The sequence below is a fragment of the Muntiacus reevesi genome, chromosome 9 (genome assembly GCF_963930625.1).
Source record: "Muntiacus reevesi chromosome 9, mMunRee1.1, whole genome shotgun sequence".
NCBI lineage: Eukaryota > Metazoa > Chordata > Mammalia > Artiodactyla > Cervidae > Muntiacus > Muntiacus reevesi.
This window is the reverse complement of record NC_089257.1, coordinates 73,802,146-73,826,454: the sequence shown is the minus strand read 5'-3', so window position 1 is coordinate 73,826,454 and position 24,309 is coordinate 73,802,146. Positions and strand designations below refer to the sequence as shown.

The window sequence follows — 24,309 nt, the reverse complement described above, 5'->3', positions numbered from 1 at the left end:
ATGGAGTTAGGGTATGACAGGTTCAGGTTTTCCGTTTGGAATAATTAACAAGTTCTGGAAATGGAGAGTGGTGATGGATGCACAACATTGTGAATATACATAATGTCACTGATTTAGACATTTAAAATGGTTAAAATGGTAAACTTTATGTTATATATATTTTATCATAATAAAAAATCTCTAAAAATATAATAACTGTGTTCAGGTAAGAAGAAGACAAAGGAGGGAGGAAGTGGGGGAGGAAAGAAAAGGGGGAACAGCGGCCAGAAGCAGTACCAACAGCCACAGCTTGAGCTCCATTCAGTAACCAGCGGCTCTCAGCCTTGTTTTAACTGCAGAACCCTGTCTTCAAACATCCTGCACAAAAGTTCAACTGTAAAACAGGCAAAGCCACAGACCAAGTGGGGGCCAAAGGCCAGCCCAGGAGCCCACCAGCTTCTATTTCCCTTCTTGGCCCCATAATGGACCCAGAGGAAACTTCAGTGCCCCACCAAGAGCTTCCCCAAATTGCAAACCACTGTGCAGGTAATGGGAGGAAGCCTAAAGGTTTCACCCTCAACATGGTGCAGTGAGATTTCTGAAATAGTACTGCAAAACAGGTTAGTTTAGAATCAGATGATTCTACAGTCCATGGGGCTGCGAAGAGTCGGACACCACTTGGCAACTGAACAACGACATGAATCAAATGAAACTGTCTCATCTTTGCCTCTCCCTGAGGCAGGAGACAGTTGGGCCACAATTAGGCACTTACAACTGGCCACCTGTTTACATTTCTTAGAGCAAGGAAAAGATGGGCTTCATGCCAGACACTTACAACCAGTCTCCTGTTTGCTAAGTGAGACACATGTCTGACTCTTTGCAACCCCGTGGACTGTAGCCCACCAGGCTCCTCTGTCCATGAAATTCTCCAGGCAAGAATACTGGAGTGGGTAGCCATTCCCTTCTCCAGGGGCTCTTCCTGACACAGGAATTAAACCCGAGTCTCTTGCATCTCCTACAATGGCAGAAGGATTCTTTACCACTGTGCTACCCAGGTTCAATTCCTGGGCAGGGAATTAAGATCTAAGGCCCCTGCTCTCAGCTGCTTCTGTGAGATCATCAACAGCAATCTGCCCTCAGGCAAATTACTTACCTGCTTTCAAAGCGAAGTGAAGTCGCTCAGTCACGTCCGACTCTTGGCAATCCCATGGACTGTAGCCTACCATGCTCCTCCATGCATGGATTTTCCAGGCAAGAGTACTGGAGTGGGTTGCCATTTCCTTCTCCAGGGAATCTTCCCGACCCAGGGATGCAACCGGGGTCTCCTGCATTGTAGGCAGACGCTTTACCGTCTGACCCACCAGGGAAGTTCAGCCTGCTATCGAAGGGACTAAAAAACCTTTTCATAAGGGCTGATGAAATGTTAGTTAGAAGCCTATCCCTTCTCCAGCCGATCGTCCCAACCCAAGAATTGAACCAGGGTCTCCTGCATTGCAGACGGATTCTTTACCAACTGAGCCATTAGGGAAGCCTGAAGGACAATTTATTGGGGATAAAATTCTCATTTGATGACAGTTATTGGTGCCCTTCAGTGTTATTTGGCATTACTCTGGTTCCTCTGTAATGAGATGATTCAGGGTAGGTGAAGGCATGAAAGTGAAGAGGAACTAATGACAGAAAGTAAAGAGGAACGAAAAAGCCTCTTTTAGTTGGCTTAAACCTTTGGAGCCCAAAAAAAGGTCTGACACTGTTTGCTTTAGTTGGCTTAAAAAGTTGGCTTAAACCTCAACATTCAGAAAACTAAGATCATGGCATCTGGTTCCATCACTTCATGGGAAATAGATGGGGAAACAGTGTCAGACTTTATTTTGGGGGCTCCAAAATCACTGCAGATGGTGATGGCAGCCATGAAATTAAAAGACGCTTACTCCTTGGAAGGAAAGTTATGACCAACCTGGACAGCATAGTAAAAAGCAGAGACATTACTTTGCCAACAAAGGTCCGCCTAGTCAAGGCTATGGTTTTTCCAGTGGTCATGTATCGATGTGAGAGTTGGACTGTGAAGAAAGTTGAGCGCTGAAAAATTGATGCTTTTGAACTGTGGTGTTGGAGAAGACTCTTGAGAGTCCCCTGGACTGCAAGGAGATCCAACCAGTCCATCCTAAAGGAGATCGTCCTGGGTGTTCATTGGAAGGACTGATGTTGAAGCTGAAACTCCAATACTTTGGCCACCTCGTGTGAAGAGTTGACTCATTGGAAAAGACCCTGATTCTGGGAGGGATTGGGGGCAGGAGGAGAAGGGGACGAGAGAAGATGAGATGACTGGATGGCATCACCAACTTGACGGACAGGAGTTTGAGTAAACTTCGGGAGTTGGTGATGGACAGGGAGGCCTGGCATGCTGCGATTCATGGGGTCGCAAAGAGTCGGACATGACTGAGCAACTGAACTGAACTGAACTGAACTGAAGGCATGAATGGAAGCTATGACAAAAATGCAAGTAATGATAAAGGTCTAAACTTAAGTAAGACTATAGGGATTGGAGGGGGAGGTGAACTCCAGATACTTTCTGGAAGTGCTGTCAAGAAGAGAAATAAGCACTGGCAGCCATCTCATATTCTTGCAAATAAACCTGAAGAAAGGAGCAGAGATAAGCAGGAATAATCTTTGGGCTATTCCTAGAACTGTTGGGGGGGTGGGGCGGGGAGGGAGCGGAATATACCCTGGGGCAGAGAACAGCCAGAGGCCACGTGGAAAGCTTTTAAAGTCCACCCTTACCTCTTCCCTACGCTGCATTACTGCCCATCCCTGTAACAACTTCCTGCGGTGCTGAGAAGTTAAAAAGGTTCAGGCTTTCTAGACTGGAGCCATTCCTCCACCCAGCTCCCTCAAGCTCCTAAGGTAATGAGCTACTTCACCTCTTCAAGTCTAGTAGAAGTGATGAGTTTTTTTTTTTTTTTTTAAGTGATGAGTTTTAACACTAAGAGTTTAAAATACTAAATATAAGAAGTATTGGATATTGGGCAAAATGCATTTTTCTGATTGCTGGGTTAGACAAGGAAAAACTGCAAATCAGAATTTATGTTTGCACAGTTGCCAGAGGTAGGACTGAAAATCTTAATGAACAAAAGAGCTCTGCCAAAAAAAGAAAAAAAAGCTCCAGCCCAAGACCCTCAGAATAAAGATCAATAAAGGAAAGATTAAAGGGAGTATGGTAGAGTGGAAAGGAAGTCTCAAGAACTCTAGTCATCCCTTATTCATTCATTCATTTGTGGGATATGGGGCGGGGGGGGGGGGGGGGGGTGGTGTCGGAGAGATCTGAATTTCTGCTGTCCAGGACTTTGTCCATCAGGAATGTAAGATGGATACAAATAGCTATCACACAGGGAAGAAAATAAAAATCAATAAGGGAGGCACAAAAAAAAGTGTGTTTAGAGAGAGAAGAAATCTCATGTCTAGGAAGCTATGAGATATTCCTGGTAATAATAAAATAGAACAGATTTTGAAAATATTAGAACATTAGGGGGAAAAAATACTGCTCATCTTTCTTACGTCTTGCTAAACTAATCTGCTGTATAGTCTGTCTTGTTTCGGGGTTGCTGTTATCTCCTAAAGCAACACCACACCTTCCTATTACCCAAGAATTGGGGGCTGATGATGAATAAAACTAACCCATGAATAGTACCATGAACCAAGCTGTCTACCACTCCTGTGTAGTCAGCCACTTAATCTCCACAATATCACAACAAAATAGGTACTGCTATCATCCCCATTCTACAAGTGAGAAAACTGGGGCACAGAGAAGTTAAATGACTCATCCACAATCAGTCAACTGGTAAGTGGCACAAACAGAATTTGAGTCTGTGCTCTTAGACATTACTCTAAGACATGTACTCTTAGACACTGCCTCCCAGCTGAGAACTTCTGGCTAAATTATCAGGCATACCGCATATTGCTGGATAATGCAAAGTGATTTTTGGCCACCTTTCCCCTTTAAACATATACAGCTATTTAAAACCATTCTTATTTACATGACAAAAAGATATACACCATTACTGATTTAGTTTTGAAAATGGTATGACTTTTCAAGACATAGTTTTCACAACGTTTTATGAAAAATTCGATTTGTTAATCTGAAAAAGAAAAAAAAAATGCCTGTGTCATAATGAGACAGTGGCCAGGAGCACTTAAGGTCAGTTTAAGCTGGAGTGGACAGGCATCATTCCTTACAGGTCGTTGCATGGCCTTGCAAAATTGGTTTAGCTTTCTTTGTTTCTCCATCGGCAAAGTAGGGATAACAACAGTGCCATCTCATAAAGTGGTAAGGATTAAATAATATTATCCATAAAAATTCCTAAGCACAGTACTTGACTGTGAATGCTCCATGAATGCTGGCTTTCATTATTTAAATCCTGAGTTATCTCTATTTCCAGGGTACAAGTCGGCCACTGACCACACAAATGCTTTCCCCGACCCAGAGTCTCTCCCAATCCCTTAAACACACTTCTATTTTCTACAGAGCATAGTGACAACAGAAGCAGCTTCTCTGGACCCTGGACCCAAAGGTGGCTGCGTAGCTTCTCATCTCAGCCCAAGGAAGGAGCTGGCTCTCGACTACCTCCAGGCGGCACCAGAAAACTCAACCCCGATTTTTCACTTGGGTGAACTCAACTGTTAGTGGACTAGGCTCCGCAGCAGAGGAATGTGGACACAGGCTCCAGGGAGAGGAGCTCGCCCACCTACCAAGCCCGAGGGTGGGGACCCCTCCTTCACAGCATCCCTGGGGGCCCCGTCTCCTGCAGGCTGGGAGGCCACCGGGGACAGACCTAACGATGCCCGAAGAGTTAATTTCCCATCAAATCCTCTGAAACACATCCCCGCGATTTCCAAGAGGGAGCCCGGGGAGGGACCCCAAGCGCTCGTAAAGCCAGTAAGGAGGAAAACCCCTGCGGCACGTGTAGAGCCGCCAGAACCAGTTCCCCCAACGCACGCGGCCGCCGAGTCCGAGCCGGGGTGCTCCCTGCGGCGCCCGCAGCCCAGCCGGCCGCGGAGCGCTGCCCTCCACTCACCAGGTGAAGAGTTTGCCCTTGATCCAGAGCAGCAGGCTGGCCGAGCCCGGCGCGTGCGGCTCCCGGCCGCCAGGTCCCGCCGGCGGGGCGGCCTCCATGGGAGCCCCGCGGTCTCCGGCGCCCGGAACCCCTAGAAGTGCCGGGTCCCGGAAGACGGGAGGCGGCGCTTGTGCGGCCGGCGGGGGCTCGGCTCGGCCCGTGGGTCCGCGCTCTCGCTCTCGCCGGCGTTCCTCTCTCACCTCTGCGGGGCGGACTCGTTCTGCGGCAAATCATTAACTGTCAAGGCCCTGGGGCCAGACGATCCATCAGCAGATGACGGTCTGGCACCTCCGAGAGCAAGCAGCAGCAGGAGAAAGGGCGTTTTTTTTTTTTTCCCGCCTTGGCAGCGGAGCTTCACTGCTGGGCGACACCCAGTATGCATTTCAAGTTCTTATGGTCCTTTATTTAAAATCAGCAAATGAGGTGAATCGAGGTTATGCCAGCATGCTAACCTAAGAAGCAGTCATTTAGCTACTGCCGCCAAAAGCTTGACTCTCCATGTACCAATCACAAACAGAAATAGGGAGACAGAACCATAGAGAAGGAAAGAGTGGCTTGCTTTCTTTACCAGGCAGACGGGGAATCCAGAAGGCTAGCGTTTCTAGAACAATGCCCCCGTCCCTGGTGAATAGGTAAAGGTTATATAGTCTGGCAGGCGGATGTGATAAGGCTCAAGGCAGTAAAACTCTTGCTTTCTTCTGCAAAGTTTTTAAAGGGTGGGGTTACTGGCAAGATTAAGGTGTGTGTAGAGCCCAAGTTTACCCTTGGAGTACAAAATGAAGACGGACAAAGGTTAACCAAGTTTTGCCAAGAGAACTGGTCATAGGAAACACCCTCTTCCAACAACAGGAGACAACTCTACATATGCTCACCACCAGATGGTCAATACCGAAATCAGATTCACTATATCTTTGCAGCTGAACATGGAGAAACTCCACACAGTCAGCAAAAACAAGACCGGGAGCTGACTGTGGCTCAGATCATGAACCCCTTATTGCAAAACTCAGACTTAAAATGAAAAAAGTAGGGAAATCCACTAGGCCATTCAGGTATGACCTAAATCAATTTCCTTACCATTATACAGTAGAAGTGACAAAAAGATTCAAGGGATTAGATGTCATAGACTATCAGTTCAGTTGCTCCATTGTGTGCTGTTTGCCAGCCCATGGACTGCAGCACACCAAGCTTCCCTGTCCATCACCAACCCCTGGAGCTTGCTAAAACTCAGGTCCATTGAGATCGTGATGCCATTCAACCATCTTATCCTCTGTCATCCCCTTTTCCTCCCACCTTCAATCTTTCCCAGCATCAGTGTCTTTTCCAATGAGTCAGTTCTTCACATCAGGTGACCAAAGTATTGGACTTTCAGGTTCAGCATCAGTCCTTCCAATGAACACCCAGGACTGATCTCCTTTAGGATAGACTGGTTGGATCTCCTTGCAGTCCAAGGGACTCTCAAGAGTCTTCTCCAACACCACAGTTCAAAAGCATCAATTCTTCAGTGCTCAGCTTTCTTTATAGTCCAACTCTCACATCCATACATGACTAACTGGAAAAACCATAGCTTTGACCAGACAGACCTTTGTTGGCAAAGTAACCTCTCTGCTTTTTTTTTTTTTTCTCTCTCTCTCTCTGCTTTTTAATACACTGTCCAGGTTTGTCTTAACTTTTCTTCCAAGGAGTAAGTGTCTTTTAATTTCATGGCTGCAGTCATCATCTGCAGTGATTTTGGAGCTCAAGAAAATAAAATCTCTCACTGTTTCCATTGTTTCCCCATCTATTTGCAACAAAGTGATGGGACTGGATGCCATGGTCTTAGTTTTTCTGAATGTTGAGTTTTAAGCCAACTTTCACTCTCCTTCTTAAATTTCATCAAGAGTTTCTTTAGTTGTTCTTGGCTTTCTTCCGTAAGGGTGGTGTCATCTGCATATCTGAGGTTATTGATATTTCTCCCAGAAATCTTGATTCCACCTTGTGCTTCATCCAGCCCAGCATTCTGCATTATGTACTCTACATATAAGTTAAATAAGCCAGATGACAATCAGTCTTGATGTGCTCCTTTCCCTATTTGAAACTGGTCTATTGTTCCATTCCCAGTTCTGCTGCTTCTTGACCTGCATACAGATTTCTCAGGAGACAGGTCAGGTGATCTGGTATTCCCATCTCTTTCAGAATTTTCCAGTTTGTTCTGATCCAGCGTCAAAGTCTTTGACATAGTCAATAAAGCAGAAGCAGATGTTTTTCTGGAACTCTCTTGCTTTTTCTACGATCCAACAGATATTGGCAATTTAATCTCTGGCTCCTCTACCTTTTCTAAATCCAGCTCGAACATCTGGAAGTTCACAGTTCATGCACTGTTGAAGCCTTGCTTGGAGAATTTTGAGCATTACTTTAGTAGCATGTGAGATGAGTGCAATTGTGTGATAATTTGAACATTCTTTGGCTTTGCCTTTCTTTGGGATTGGAATGAAAATTGACCTTTTCCAGTCCTGTGGCCACTGCTGAGTTTTCCAAATTTGCTGGCATATTGAGTGCAGCACTTTCATAGCATTATCTTTTAGGATTGGAAATAGCTCAACTGGAATTCCTTCACCTTTACTAACTTTGCTCATAGCGATGCTTCCTAAGGCCCATTTGACTTCGCATTCCAGGATGCATGGCTCTAGGTGAGTGATCACCCCATCATGATTATCTGGGTCATGAAGATCTTTTTTGTATAGTTCTTCTATGTATTCTTGCCACTGCTTAATATTTTCTGCTTCTGTTAGGTCCATACCATTTCTGTCCTTTATTGTGCCCATCTTTGCATGAAATGTTCCCTTGGTATCTCTAATTTTTTGAAAGAGATCTCTAGTCTTTCCCATCCTATTGTTTTCCTCTATTTCTTTGCACTGATCCTTGAGGAAGGCTTTCCTATGTCTCCCTGCTATTCTTTAAAACTCTGCATTCAAATGGGTATATCTTTCCTTGTCTCCTTTGCCTCTAGCTTCTCTTCTTCTCTCAACTATTTGTAAGGCCTCCTCAGACAACCATTTTGCCTTTTTTGCATTTCTTTTTCTTCAGGATGGTCTTGATCACTGCCTCATGTACAGTATCACAAACCTCAGTCCATAGTTCTTCAGGCACACTGTTTATCATATCTACTCCCTTGAGTCTATTTATCACTTCCTCTACATAATCATAAGGGATTTGATTTAGGTCATACCTGAATGGTCTAGTGGTTTTCCCTACTTTCTTCAATTTCAGTCTGAATTTTGGTAATAATGAGTTCATGATCTGAGCCATAGTCAGCTTCCAGTCTTATTTTTGTTGATTGTATATAGCTTCTCCATCTTTGGCTGCAAAGAATGTAATCAATCTGATTTCAGTATTGACCACTCTGATAGATAGAGTGACTGAAGAACTATGGCCAGACATTTGTAACATTGTACAATAGATGGTGATCAAAACCATCCCCAAGAAAAAGAAAGGCAAAATGGTTTTCTGAAGAGGCCTTACAAATAGCTGAGAAAAGAAAAGAAGCTAAATGTAAAAGAGAAGAGGAAAGATGTACACATCTATTTGCAGAATTCCAAAGAATATCAAGGGGAGATAAGAAAGCCTTCTTAAGTGATTAATGAAAAAAAAAAAAAAAATAGGAGAAGACAATAGAAAGGGAAAGACTAGAGATCTCTTCAAAAATATTAGAAATAACAAGGGAAATTTCCTGCAAAGATCAGTACAATAAAGGCCAGAAACTGTGTGGACCTAACAGAAGAAAAAGATATTATGAAGAGATGGTAAGAATACACAGAAGAACTATAATAATGGAAATCTTAATGACCCAGATAACCGTGATAGTGTGATCACTCACCTAGAGTCAGATATCCTGGAGTGTGAAATCAAGTGAGCCTTAGGAAACATCACTACAAACAAAGCTAGAGGAAGTGATGGAATTCCACCTGAGCTATTTCAAATCCTAAAAGATGATGCTGTGAAAGTGCTGCACTCAATACGCCAGCAAATTTGGAAAACTCAACAGTGGCCACAAGACTAAAAAATGTCAGTTTTCATTTCAATTCCAAAGAAAGGAAGGCAATGCCAAAGAATGTTCAAACTATCATATAATTGTACTCATTTCACATGCTAGCAAAGTAATGCTCAAAATTCTCCATGCAAGCCGTCAACAGTACCTGAACCAAGAACTTCCAGATATTCAAGCTGGATTTAGAAAAGGCAGAGGAACAAGAGATCAAATTGCCAACATCCACTGGATCATAGAAGAAGCAAGAGAATTCCAGAAACACATCTAGTTCTGCTTCATTGATTACACTAAAGCCTTTGACTGTGTGGATCACAACAAATTGTGGAAAATTATTCAAGAGATGGGAATACTACACCACCTGATGTGCCTCCTGAGAAACCTATATGCAGGTCAAGAAGCAACAGTTAGAACCAGACATGGAACAATGGACTGGTTCCAGATTGGGAAAGGAGTACAACAAGGCTATATATTGTCACCCTGCTTAATTAACTTATATGCAAGGTACATCATGTGAAATGCCAGGCTGGATGAAGCACAAACTGGAATCAAGATTTCTGGGAGAAATATCAATAACCTCAGTTATGCAAATGACACCACCCTTATGGCAGAAAGTTAATAGGAACTAAAGAGCTTCTTGATGACGGTGAAGGAGGAGAGTGAAAAATCTGGCTTAAAACTCTACATTCAAAAAACTGAGGTCATGGCCTCCAGTCCCATCACTTCGTGGCAAAAAGATGGGGAACCAATGTATACAGTGACAGATTTTATTTTCTTGGGCTCCAAAATCACTGCAGATGGTGACTGCAGCCATGAAATTAAAAGACACTTGCTCTTGGAAGAAAAGTTAAGACAAACCTGGACAGCATATTAAAAAGCACATACATCAGTTTGCCAACAAAGGTCCATCTGGTCAAAGCTATGGTTTTTTCCATTACTTATGTGTGGATGTGAGAGTTGGAGCATAAAGAAGACTGACCGCTGAAGAATTGATGTTTTTGAACTGTGGTATTGGAGAAGACTCTTGAGAGTCCCTTGGACTGCAAGGAGATCCAACCAGTCAATCCTAAAGGAAATCAGTCCTGAATATTCATTGGAAGGACTGATGCTGAAGCTGAAGCTCCAATACTTTGCCACCTGATGAAAAGAGGTGATATTATAAAAGACCGTGACGTTCAGAAAGATTGAAAGCAGGAGGAGAAGGGGATAACAGAGAATGAGATGGCTGGATGGTATCACCGATTTAATGAACATGAGCTTGAGCAAGCTCTGGGAGATGGTGAAGGACAGGGTAGCTGGCGTGCTGCAGCCCGTGGGGTCATAAAGAGTCAGACTGAACAACTGAACAACACCAACTGACAAAATTAAATTGTGTGCAGACTCTCAGATGGCCCCTCTCCTAATGTAGGATGAGCCTCTCTGGTGTCTTTAATCTTGTCTCGGGTGCTTTCAAGGCTGCTACTTCCTTGATAAGCAACTGTATGAATCTGCTGTTTGAAACTCAGGGGAGGTCTTGGAAGCTGCAATCTTGCGTACAAGAAATGAAGGAACAAAAGGCCTCCATGCCCGGGAGCCCCACAGGGCCCTGCTCAGCATCACTACAGTCTCTACTGCTTGACCTCTGCTAACTTCAAAGGACCAGCTACGCCTTCCCCTGACCTGGTCTTCCTCCCTTTGACTAACTTATAAAAAATATTTACCATCTAAAAGAACTGAAGATGCTTTAGTTCTGTGTCTCTTTTCTACTGAAAACACAGGTAAAATCTTGTGCCCTATCCTTAAAAGGATCATGGAAGCATGTTGTTGACTTAAAAAATAGTCACAATGTAAAAGCTTGGTGTTATGTTTTATTAGGTGCAAATTTTTTTAGTACTTCAAGTCTGGGAGACAGTATCTCAAGCAACCCTGAGACAACTGCCCTGAGAGGCACAGGAAGGAACCAGATTATACAGAAGTTTTACAGCACAGGGGAGGTAGTCTGAACATCAAAAGATTATTGTTATTTAAAGAAAACCAGATTATCCCAAGTTAAGGGATTTAGGGCTTATCTATGTATGGGAAGATATAAGAGTCTGGGCTCATTGAAATTATTGCTTTCATATGTATCTCAGCTATCTGGGGGTAGTAACCTGTGTTTTTTCACTCTTGAGCTCCCTTGGTGTCCGTGTAGGGAGTGGCTGCAGTCTGATGGTTGCTAGATCACAGGTGGTCTCCTTCCTCTGCCCTTAGGGTCCACCAGCTCATATTGGAGGGATGCTGGTTGTAAGATGTTTACTTACTGATATGGCAGGAAATATGTGTGTCTCCTTCCTTACAGGTGGGTTCATTTTGCCTTTCAACATTCAGAATTGTCTCTGAGGTGTCAGAGAAGAGTGCCAACCCCTGGGACTCAGCTAGGGTGCCCTGGGCCTGGGTCATGCCTTCCCATGATTCTGCAGGCCCTTGGGACTAGGAACTGGGGTCATAAAGTTCCTGATTCATTGACATGAGGACGTTGGTGTGTTTTGTAGACTAGTGCTTCTGGAAAGGAGATAAGAAAGACAAGAGAAAAAGAGTTGGGACCACTTTTCCCTGATCACGTCCTTCCTAGGGCAAGGTTCAGGTGGCCGAAGTGGGGAGCAGGCCATGAGAAGATACTAAGAAAGAAAATAGATTTCAAAAAATGAAATGTAGCTTGAGGAACTCCAAGTTTAGTATCTACAGAAACCCCAAATTTGAATGAAATGATTTTTTTAACTGTTTAAGAAGAGAGGTGATATGATAATGGAAGTGTTGCCAAAAGCTCGCCTCTCTGTATCTGCTTGTGCGTTCTCAGTCGTATCCGGCTTTTTGCACCCCCTTGGACTGTAGTCCACCAGGCTTCTCTGTCCCTGGGATTTCCCAGGCAAGAATACTGGAGTAGGTTTCCATTTTGTTTTCTAGGAGATCTTCTGCATGAGCAGGCAAATTCTTTACCAGTGAGTCACCTGGGAAGTCCCTCTCTGTACACTGGTCCAAAATCAAATCCCAGAGACAGAGTTTGTGATGTAGCAGAAAGTTCTGTTCAGTTCAGTTCAATTGTTCAATCATGTCCAACTCTTTATGACCCCATGGACTGCAGCACACCAGGCTGCTCTGTCCATCACCAACTCCCAGAGTCTACTTAAACTCATGCCCATCGAGTCAGTGATGCCATCCAGCCATCTCATTCTCTGTCATACCCTTCTCCTCCTGCCTTCAATTATTCCTAGCATCAGGGTCTTTTCCAATAAGTCAGTTCTTCGAATCAGGTGACCAAAGTATTGGAGTTTCAGCTTCAGCATCAGTCCTTCCAATGAATATTCAGGATTGATTTCCTTTAGGATTGGCCGGTTTGATCCCATTACAGTCTAAGGGACTCTCATGAGTGTTCTCCAACACCAAAGTTCAAAAGTGTCAGGCGAATGTATGCTCCTCGGCTCTTTGTCTCGTCACAACAAAGATTTGGAGTGACAGACATTAAAGCCCCCTCGGCGGGTCAAGGCTCTCGGGTCTTGGACAGACCGTGTTATAGCTCTTAAATAAATCAGTGTTACAGCTCAGTGTTACAGCTCTACTTATTTAGATAATAGTAGGAAAATCTATTTTCAAGGGGTGAGGGCACGTGGACACAAAGAAGCAAAGAGAAGAGTGCCCCCTTGCGCTGGAGAGACAGAGAGAGAGAGAGAAAGAGAAAGAGCATACGCACACATGGGAGAGAGAGACAGAGAGCCCTTTGGCTCTTCTTTTTATGTTTTTTCCTTCCCCCTGGGCCTGTCCTATGCAAATTGGGCTTAGGTAGGAGTGCTCTTCTACCTGAAGTCCTCACTCTGGTCCTCGGACCTTCTTTGGCCTTCCTCTGCTCTATTTTCATGGGCTTTTCCCTTTCTGTCTTTTAGCCACCACCATTTTGAACTCCTTTTCCCTATTCTAACTACCTAACAGAGGCATCAGTTCTTCAGTGCTCAGCCTTCTTTATGATCCAACTCTCACATCCACACATGAGTAATGGAAAAACCATAGCTTTGACCAGACAGACCTTTGTTGGCAAAGTAACCTCTCTGCTTTTTAATACGCTGTCCAGGTTTGTCTTAACTTTTCTTCCAAGAGCAAGTGTCTTTTAATTTCATGGCTGCAGTCACCATCTGCAGTGATTTTGGAGCTCAAGAAAATAAAGTCTCTCACTGTTTCCTGTTGTTTCCCCATCTATTTGCCATGAATTAATAGGACAAGATGCCATGATCTTAGTTTTTGAATGTGAACTTTTAAGTCAGCTTTTTCACTCTTCTCTTTCACTTTCATCAAGAGGCTCTTTGTAGTAAAATAGGAAAACTTTATTGCTTTGCCAGGCAAAGGGAGACACACAGGGATCCTGTCTCAAAAAACTGTGTGTCTCAACCCCAAGAAATCTGATGAGGGTTTTTATAACAGGAAGTCAAAGGTGAGGGTCTCTGACAAGATTGGTGTGTGAGGGATCTCAGGTTGTTGGCTCCTAATCCTGATGAGCTAGCTTCTCTGGTCCCTTTAATCTTGCCTCAGGTGCTTTCTTGGCAGCTTCTCCCTTAATTAGCAACTGTTCCATTCCACCCTTTGGAACTCAGGAAAGGTCATAATGGCTGCAGTCTTTCTTACAAGAAATGGGAGACAGAAAGTTCTCCATGCCTGGGAGTCCCACATGGCCCTTCTCTGTTTCACAAGCACAGATTGGAGTAATAGCTTTGAAGATCGAGGAATCTCCAAGCCAAGGAGTAAAGGCAGCCACTGGAAGTTTAGAGCCATGAGAAGGAAGTAACTCTGTCAGTTTAAGCCTTAACTATAGCCCAGTAATTTCAGACTTCTGACCTCCAGAACTAAAAGAGAATAGATTTGTGTTGTTTTAAGCCACTAAATTGGTGGTAATTTGTTACAGTAGCTGTAGGAAAGAAATGCAGATATAGCACATACACTAACTTGGATGGGATCATGATGTACTGTCAAGTGAAAGCAAGTTGCAGAATAATTGTATGATTCCATTTTAGTAAAAATCACCAACTAAGTAATTTAGTACTTTTATATATACGTGTATATAAACATTCTAAAAACACAAACATTCATTCAACTCCACATTCAAAAACTAAGATCATGGCATCTGGTCCCCTCACTTAATGGCAAATAGATGGGGAACCAATGGAAATAGTGAGACTTAATTTTGAGGGGCTCCAAAATCATTGCAGATGGTGACCGTAGCCATGAAATTAAAAGACACTTCATCCTTGGAAGAAAAGTTATGACCAACCTAGACAGCATATTAAAAAGCAGAGACATTACTTTGCCAACAAAGGTCTGTATAGTCAAAGCTATGGTTTTTCCGGTAGTCATGTATGGATATGAGATTTGGAACATAAAGAAGGCTAAATGCCAAAGAATTCATGCTTTTGAACTGTGGTGTTGGAGAAGACTCTTGAGAGTCCCTTGGACTGCAAGGAGAGCCAACCAGTTCATCCTAAAGGAGATCAGTCCTGGGTGTTCATTGGAAGGACTAACGCTGAAGCTGAAGCTTCAATACTTTGGTCACCTGATGTGAAGAACTGACTCATTTGAAAAGACCCTGATGCTGGGAAAGATTGAGGGCAGGAGGAGAAGGGGACAACAGATGATGAGATGGTTGGATGGCATCACTAACAAAATGAACATGAATTTGAAGGACAGGAAAGCCTGTCATGCTGCAGTCCATGGGGTCATAAAGAGTCAGACTCAACTGAGGAACTGAATAGCAACAGCTATGTATATGTATATATATATATATGTATATGTATATTCATGTCTTTATGCTCACCTGTGTTTATATGAGCAAGAAGAAGGGTGTGAAAGAATACACATAAGGCTATTGATAATGATTGATAATGATTTACGTTGTGAGGGTGATAGTGGTGGTGTGAGAAGGGGAATAAGGGAGAATTGTTTTATACATCTTCATTTTGTTTGTTTGTTTTTTTACAATGGGCACATGCTACCTTGGCTCAACATATTACCCCCACAGGAAAATGGGGACCAGGAAATATAGTCAACAACTGATGTAGATTCCAAATTTAGGGACAAAGTTATATGTATTTTCTAAACATAAACTCTTCCTCAGAAAGTAGCACTAGTGAAATGGAGCTGGACCATATGGTCCTTGCCCCCCGATGATGTCCTCTGCCTGCTTTTTGCCTGTGGAAAGCTTTAATCAAAGAATAAGTCTAATCAGAGAAGTGAGAAATGCTGAGACAAAGGTAAACAGTCTAAGGAGACTAAATAAAAATAATGTAATCATTAAGCATAGTCAAGGACCTTTAGTTCTTTCTCAGGATCTGTAGATAATATTCTGAACCATATCCTGTGAGCTGTCTTATAGATACTAAAACCCCGGGTGGAAAAGTTAACGACGATGAGCAGACTGTACCCAGGACATGAGCTGCCACAATTCTGAGAACTGACTGCAAAGAAGTGTGAACAAGCACCCTCCAGAACTGAAGATTAACTGTACCTAAAACCACCAAGATGATGCCAGTCAGACCACTGATGGCCAATTTGAAGATGACTGTTAGAGATGACTGTGCTGTCTCTGCCTTAGACATACTTCCGCACCCCACTCTGTCTATAAATGCTGTCACCCTCTGCTTGTCAAGGGGGAAGTCGGCCTTTGAACAGATGTCTGCCACCCTCCTCGCACAGTTGCCAGCAAGTAAAGTAAAGCAAACTTTCCTTTCCACCAAACTGGCCTTTTGAGCAGTGAGCAGCCAGACCCCTCACACACTCCTTTTGGTAACATTAGTAGTATTGCTCTAGATTTGCCCCAAAATGAGTGCAGCCTCTTACTGAGGATTATTAATCAGTCTACATTATTTTGGCATCAGGATTAAAATACATTGAGTGGCTCTGTGAACACTAATCCACAGGCTTTCGTCAAAGGAAATTTACTGAAATATTTTGTTTAGGGAGACTTCTCTGGTGGTCCTCTGTCTTAAGACTCCTCGCTCCCTATGGGTGGGGCCCAGATTCCGTTCCTGTCAGGGAACAAGATCCCACATGCCACAGCTAAGAGCTTGTATACCACAACTAAGACCTGCCACACCAAATACATAAATAAAATTGTAAAATAAATATTTTTTAAATGTGTTCAGATATTGGAGATTCTGCACATAATAACCTTACTTCTGGAGCTTCCCTAGTGGCTCAAACAGTAAACACTCTAGCTGCAAGGCAGGAGACCTGGGTTTGATCCCTGGGTCAGGGAGATCCCCTGGAGAAAGGAATGGCTACTCTAGTATTTTTGCCTGGAGAATTCCATGGATAGAGGAGCCTGGCAAAGAGTCAGACAGGACTGAGTGAGTAACTTTCACTTTCACTTTTCAATCTTTCTTAGAAGCACCAAAAAAGAGCTACCACTTGTTGAGCACCTACTGTGTGCCAGATACTTAATGTAATTTTCTTTTTTTTTTTTATTTTATTATTTTTTTTCAGTGGGTTTTGTCATACATTGATCTGTTGTTATGTACCAAATCACCCCAAATCTTACTGGCTTCAAACAACAATCATTTTATTATCTCTTGTGGTTTCTGTGGATCAGAAATTTAAGAAGGTCTGGGCCAGGCGGTTCTGGCTCAAAATCTTTCTTGTGGTAGCAGTCAGAAGGTAGCTAAAGCTGGAAGGCAAGGGGTGAGGGTGTGGGAGTGTTATGGCGACAGCATTCAGGGGCTGACAAGCATCTCTCTCCGTTTAGATCCATGTGGTCTCTTGCTACTATGCTTAGTCGCTCAATCATGTCCGACTCTTTGTGATCTCATGGACTGTAGCCCACTAAGCTCCTCTGTCCATGGGGATTCTCCAGGCAAGAATACTAGAGTGGGTTGCCATGCTGTCCTACAGGGGATCTTCCCCACCCAGGGATGGAAACCAGGTCTTTCTTATTGCAGACGGATTCTTTACCATCTGAACTCTGTGGTCTCTTATTATGGGCTAAATTGGGCTTCCTCACAACTGATGACTTTAGAGTAATTGGTCTGCTTACGCAGCAGCTGGGTTGCCCTTCAAGCAAGTGTCTAAAAATAAAAAAGCCATAAGAATTGTTTATGTGATCCAACCAAAGACTACCATGAATATACATGTAATTTAAAAAGTTGAATTTATTACTCCTTGAAGTGAGAGAGAACAAACCCATGGGAGAATTATCAGATATCAGATATCGTGGTAAGAGGATGTTAGAAAGGACTTGTTAGGATTTGGGCTTCCCAGGTGGCACTAGTGGGAAAGAACCCACCTGCCAATGCAGGAGATGTAATAGACTCTGGGGTTGGGAAGATCCCCTGGAAGAGGGCATAGCAATCCACTCCAGTATTCTTGCCCAGAGAATCCCTTGGACAGAGGAGTCTGGCAGGCTACAGTCCATAGGGTTGCAAAGAGTTGGACATGACTGAGCAACCTAGCTTATATGCATGTATGAGTGGTTTGAGGGAGGGTCTGAGGAAGCAGGGATTGACTTGCTCTAGATTGAATGCTGTGAGATTGTGTGCAATTCTGATTGGTATCTCAATAAACTAGACTAGAGTGAGGATTAAATTACAATGGACCGTGAAATAGCAGTCACTCATTTTGTCACTCATTTTGACTAAAGGGGGAGAGTTGGTATTTTGAGGGTGTCACAGTGAGAGATCTTTTTTGTTTGTTTAGATAAAATTTTGAAGTAGCCTTGTTTTGTCTCATTTTATCATGGGCTCAAAGTAGTCTTGTCTTAGAGTGGTACTCTGAGATTGTTTATGTTCAATAAGAGAAAAATATGACCTAGCAATAAGTGCCAGGCCAGCTTCCAAATGTTAAAAACTGCTTATTTTATTTCTCAGCATCTTCTTTCAAGACCTAAACTTGGAAGTCACATAGCATCACCCTCACCATAATTACAAACCCCTCCAGATACAAGGGGAGTGAATACAGACCATGTTACAACCTGAATGGTTTGTGTTTCTCCAAAATTCATATGCTGAAATTCTCAGTGTTATCATATTTGAAAGTGAGGCCTTTGAGAGGTAGGTAATTAGGTAGTAAGACTGAAAACCAGAGAGCTAGTTTGCTTTTTTCTTCTGTGTGAGGACACAGTGAGAAGTTAGCAGTTGCAGTTAGCAGTCTGCAACCAAGAAGAGGGCTCTCACCAGAACCCAACCATGCTGGCACCGCAATCTTGGACTTGCAGCTTCCAGAACTGTAAGAAATAAATGTCTGTTGTTTAAGGCATTCAATATATGGTAATTTTTTAAGGCAGCTCAAGTAAGAAAATCCCCAGCTTTTTTTTTTTTTTTTAATATTCTGGCCACATCACATGGCATGTGGGATCTTATTCCTCACCCAGGGATTAAACCTGTACCCACTGTATTGGAACTGCAGAGTCTAAACCACTAGACCATCAGGGAAGTCTTACCTTATCACACCTCTTTATAGGAGATGAGTCAAAGTCACATGAAAATGAGTGTATGGAATGGGAGCTATTGTTGCAGATATATTTGGAAAATATAGTCTGCCACAAATGCTTTACAAATTCCAAAAGCGTTTCCAAATGCTTTCCTTATTTACACTGATTACCTTATTAGCACTGTCTTTGAGGTGAGTAACTCAAAGCTCAGAAAAATTAAGTTTCAGAATAAAATTTGACTGACTCACCAGGCTGCCTCTGTGATTTAACTGACAAGTATGCTGAGCCTCTTTCCCACTACCTTTTCTCCCCTGTTTATAAAAATAAGTGTAAATAAACATACTTTTAAATCTCAGCAAACACAACATATTATATAATAAAAACCATTATGAATATTTGTGTCATATTATGATTGTAATCAATAAAAAACTTAAGACTGTAGCTCTAAGTGTCTATGATTTTATGTTATGTTCTTTTCTGAGGCATTTTTGAATATTAAAAATACTATAATAGTAATAAGCTGCAACTTTTTTATTGACAAGTATCAAGAAGAAGAAAAATTCTAAAGCAGATATAAACATTTAAGACTCACATAAACTGGAACCAGTATTTAAGATAAACTAGTCATTTCTAACCATTCTAGTTGAATGGTTCTATGATGACCTACAAGATCTTTTAGAACTATACCAAAAAAAAAAAAAAAAAGGTGTCCTTTTCATCCTAGGGGACTGGAATGCAAACAGAGGAAGTCAAGAGATACCTGTAGTAACAGGCAAATTTGTCCTTGGAGTACAAAATGAAGCAGGAAAAAGGCTAACAGAGTTTTGCCAAGAGAACAAACTGGTCATAGCAAACCCCTCTTCCAACAACACAAGAGAAGACTATACATGGATGTCACCAGATGGTCAATAGCAAAATCAGATTGATTATATTCTTTGCAGTCAAAGATGGAGAAGCTCTACACAGTCCTAAAAAAAAAAAAGACTGGGAGCTGACTGTGGCTCAGATCAAGAACTCCTTATTGCAAAATTCAGACTTAAATTTAAGAAAGTAGGGAAAACCACTAGACCATTCAGGTATGACCTAAATCAAATCCTGTATGATTATACGGTGGAAGTGACAAATAGATTCAAGGGATTAGGTCTGACAGACAGACTATCTGAAGAATTATGGACGGAGGCTCACGACATTGTACAGGAGGCATTGATCAAGACCATCTCCAAGGAAAAGAAATGCAAAAAGGCAAAATGGTTGTCTGAGGAGGCCTTAGAAATAGCTGAGAAAAGAAGAGAAGCTAAAGGCAAAGGAGAAAAGGAAAGATATACCCATCTGAATGCAGAGTTCCAAAGAATAACAAGGAGAGATAACAAAGCCTTCCTAAGTGATCAAAGCAAAGAAACAGAGGAAAAGAATAGAATGGGAAAGACTAGAGATCTCTTCAAGAAAATTAGAGACACCAAGGGAACATTTCATGCAAAGATGGGCACAATAAAGGACAGAAATGGTATGGACCTAACAGAAGCAGAAGATATTAAGAAAAGTTGGCAAGATTACAAAGAAAAGTTATACAGAAAAGATCATAATGACTCAGATAATCCCGATGGTGTGATCACTCACCTAGAACCAGACATTCCGGAGTCTGAAGTCAAGTGGGAAGCATCACTACGAACACAGCTAGTGGAGATGATGGAATTCCAGCTGAGCTATTTCAAATCCTAAAAGATGATGCTGTGAAAGTGCTGCACTCAATATGCCAGCAAATTTGGAAAACTCAGCAGTGGTCACAGTACTTAAAATTTCTATTTTCATTCCAGTTTCAAAGAAAGACAATGCCAAAGAATGTTAAAACTACTGCAAAATTCTACTCATCTCACTTGCTGGCAAAGTAATGCTCAAAGTTCTCCAAGCTAGGCTTCAACAGTATGTGAACCAAGAACTTCCAGATGTTCAAGCTGGATTTAGAAAAGGTAGAGGAGCCAGAGATCAAATTACCAGCATTTGCTGGATCATAGAAAAAGCAAGAGATTTCCAGAAAAACATCTATTTCTGCTTCATTGACTATGCTAAACTTTTGACTGTGTGGATTACAACAAATTGTGGAAAATTCTTCAAGAGATGGGAATACCAGACCACCTGACTTGCCTCCTGAGAAATCTGTATGCAAGTCAAGAAGCAACAGTTAGAACCAAACATGGAATAATAGACTGGTTCCAATTTGGGAAAGGAGTACATCAAGGCAGTATATTGTCACCCCGTTATTTAACTTATATTCAGAGTACATCATGCAAAATGTTGTGCTGAATGAAGCACAAGCCAGAATCAAGATTGCCAGGAGAAATATCAATAACCTCAGATATGCAGATGACACCACCATTACGGCAGAAAGCAAAGAGGAACTGAGGAGCCTCTTGAAAGTGAAAGAGGAGAGTGAAAAAATCTGGCTTAAAACTCTACATTCAAAAAGCTAAGATCATGGCACCTGGTCCCACCAATTCATGGTAAATAGATGAGGAAACAGTGAGAAACTTTATTTTCTTAGGCTCCAAAATCACTACAGATGGTGCCTGCAGCCATGAAATTAAAAGATGCTTGCTCTTTGGAAGAAAAGCTATGACCAACCTAGGTAGCATATTAAAAAGCAGAGATATTACTTTGCCTACAAAGGTCCATCTAGTCAAAGCTATGGTCTTTCCAGTAGTCATGTATGGATAAGAGAGTTGGACCATAAGGAAAGCTGAGCACTGAAGAATTGCTGCTTTTGAACTATGGTGTTGAAGAAGACTCTTGAGAGTCCCTAGGACTGCAAGGAGATCCATCTAGTCTATCTAAAGGAAATCAATCCTGAATATTCACTGGAAGGACTGATGCTGAAACTGAAGCTCCAGTACTTTGGCTACCTGATGCAAAGAACTGACTCACTGGAAAAAATCCTGATGCTGGGCAAGATTGAAGGCAGGAGGGGAAGGTGACAACAGAGGATGAGACGATTGTATGGCATCACTGACTTGATGGACATGAGTTTGATCAAACTTGGGAGTTGGTGATGGGCAGGGAGGCCTGGCGAGCTGCAGTCCATGGGGTTGCAAAGAGTCAGACAAGCTGAGCAACTGAATTGAACAGAAGAGAGTCATTTCTAAAAAATTGAAGTGCAGTGGATTTACTGTATTCTGTTAGTTTCAGGTGTACAGCTAAGCAATTCAATTGTTTTTCAGGTTATATTCCATTGTAGGTTATAACAAGATATTGAATATCATTCCCTGTGCTTATCTATTTTATGTATAAAATTTCCATATTGTTTTATCTATTTTATGTGTACAGCTAAGCAATTCAATTGTTTTTCAGGTTATATTCCATTGTAGGTTATAACAAGATATTGAGTATCACTCCCTGATGCTTATCTATTTTATGTATAAAATTTCCATATTGTTTTCCATAGTGCCTGCACCAATTTATGTTCCCTCAACAGAGTAGGACAAGATTCTTTTCTCCACATCTTCTCCAGCATTTATTTTTGTAGACTTATTGATGATAGACATTCTAACCCATGTGAGGAGTTATCTCATTGTGATTTTGATTGTATTTCTCTAGTAATTACTGACATTGAGTGTCATTTCATGTGTCTGTTGGCTATCAGTATGTCTTTGAAAAATTTTCTACTTAGGCCTCTTGCTCACTTTTTGATTGGTTTGTTTAGTCATTTTTTCTTATATTGATTACAAGCTGTTTGTATTTTTTTATATTAACTTCTTGTCATTCACATAATTAGCAAATATTTTCTCCCATTCTGTAGGTTATTTTTCTTTCATTGATTTCTTTTACTGTGAAAAAAGTTTTTAAGTTTGATTAGGTCCCATTTGTTTTTGCTTTAATTTGTTTTGCTTTGGGAGATGAGTTAAGAAAATATTGCTAGAATTATGTCAGAGAATGTTTTGGCTATGTTCTTTTCTAGAAGTTTTATGGGGTAATGTCTTATATTTAGGGTCTTAAACTATTTCGGGCTTATTTTTGTATGTGTGACAAGGGAGAGTTTTTATTTCTTTGATTTATATGTAGCTGTCCAGTTTTCTCAACACCACTATGGAAGAGACTTTTTTCCATTGTGTATTCTTGCTTCCTTTGTCATGGATTAATTGACCACGAGTGCATGGGTTTATTTCTGTCTCTATGTTCTGTTCCATTGATCCATATGTGTATTTTTTGTGTGTGTCAGTATCATGCTGTTTTGATTCATGGAGCTTTGTAATATAGTCTAAAGTCTTGACCTGTTATGCCTCCCATTCTGTTCTTTTTCCTCAGGACTGCATTGACAATTCTGGTCCTTTTGTGACTCTATATAAATTTCAGGATTATTTGTTCTCTTTCTGTGAAAAATATCGAAGGTATTTTGATGGGGATTGCATTAAATATGCAGATTGCTTTGCATAGTATGGCCATTTTAATAATATTAATTCTTCCAATCCAAGAGCATGGGATATTTTCCCATCCCTTTGAATTATCTTCAATTACCATTATCAATGTTTTATAGTTTTCACTGTATAGGTCTTTCACCTTTTTGGTTAAGTTTATTCCTAGGTTTAGGTTTTTGTTTCATTTGGTTTTGCTTTCATGGGCATAATGTTAAATGGGATTTTTTGTTTTACTTTTTCTTTCTGATATTTTGTTATTATAAACAATGCAACAGAGACTTCTGTATATTAATCAATTAACTGCTATCTTTCTGAATTAATTAGTTCTAATACCTATTGTGTGGAGACTTTAGGGTCTCTACCATGACATACCATGTCATCTTCAAACAGTGACATTTTTACCTCTTCCCTTGCAATTTCTATACCTCCTATTTCTTTTTTTTATCTGACTGCTCTGGCTAAGACTTCCCATACAATGTTCAATAGAGATGATTAAGTGGGCATCCTTGTCTTGTTCCTAAATTTAGCAGGAAGGCTTTCAGCTTTTCACTGTTGAGTATTATGTTGGCTATGGGTTTGCCATAAATGGCTTTTATTGAATTGAAATATAGTCCCTCTATATTCACACTTTAGTGAGAGTTTTTATCATGAAAGGATGTTGAATTTTGTCCAATTTTTTTTTTGCAAACTTTGAGATAATCTTGTGGTTTATATCTTGCCTTTTGTTAATGTGGTGTAGCACATTGATAGATTTGCTTATGCCAAACCATTCTTGTGTCCCTGAAATGAATCCAAATTGATCATGGTATGTGAGCTTTTTACATATTGTTGGATTTGGTTTGCTAATATTTTGTTGAGGATTTTTGCATCTCTATTAATCAAGGATATTATCCTGTAATTTTTGTTTTTTGTAGTGTTTTGTCCAGTTTTGGTATCAGGGCAATAGTGGTTTCACTGAATGGTTTGGGAAGTGTTTCTCCTCTTCAATTTTTTGGAATAGTCAAAAAAGGATATATAAAGTTTATCTTTTTACATTTGATACAGTTCCACGGTGAAGCTGTTAAGTCCTGGACTTTTGTTTGCAGGGAGTTTTTATTAATAACTTACAGATTCTATTTCACTGCTAGTGATCAGTCTCTTCAAATATCTATTAATATTTCTTCTTGATTCAATTTTGGCAGGCTGCAAGTTTCTAGAAATTTGTCCATTTTTTCTAGGTAATCCTATCTGTTGACATATAACTATTCATAGAAGTGTCTCATTCTTTTGTGTATTACTGTGGCATCAGTTGTGGGTTTTTTTCCCCTATTTCATTTCTTTTTTGTTGTTTTTTCTTTGGAGGGGGGTCCCCTCTTTTTTATTTTTGGTGAACCTGGC

At 41.4% G+C, this 24,309-nt stretch overlaps 1 protein-coding gene across 2 annotated transcripts in view; it reads right to left on the bottom strand.

The window, feature by feature from the left end:
- SLC35F2 (solute carrier family 35 member F2) overlaps positions 1-24,309 on the bottom strand; it is a 118,304-nt gene that overhangs the window by 48,930 nt on the left and 45,065 nt on the right. The window contains exon 1 of one of the 2 annotated variants that reach the window (XM_065944825.1): positions 5,049-5,346. The exons of the other annotated variant lie outside the window; for it this stretch is intronic. Coding sequence (XP_065800897.1) covers positions 5,049-5,146 — 98 coding nt within the window. The 5' untranslated portion in view covers positions 5,147-5,346. Of the gene's footprint in view, positions 1-5,048; positions 5,347-24,309 lie in introns of those variants that run through there. 2 annotated transcript variants of the gene reach the window in all.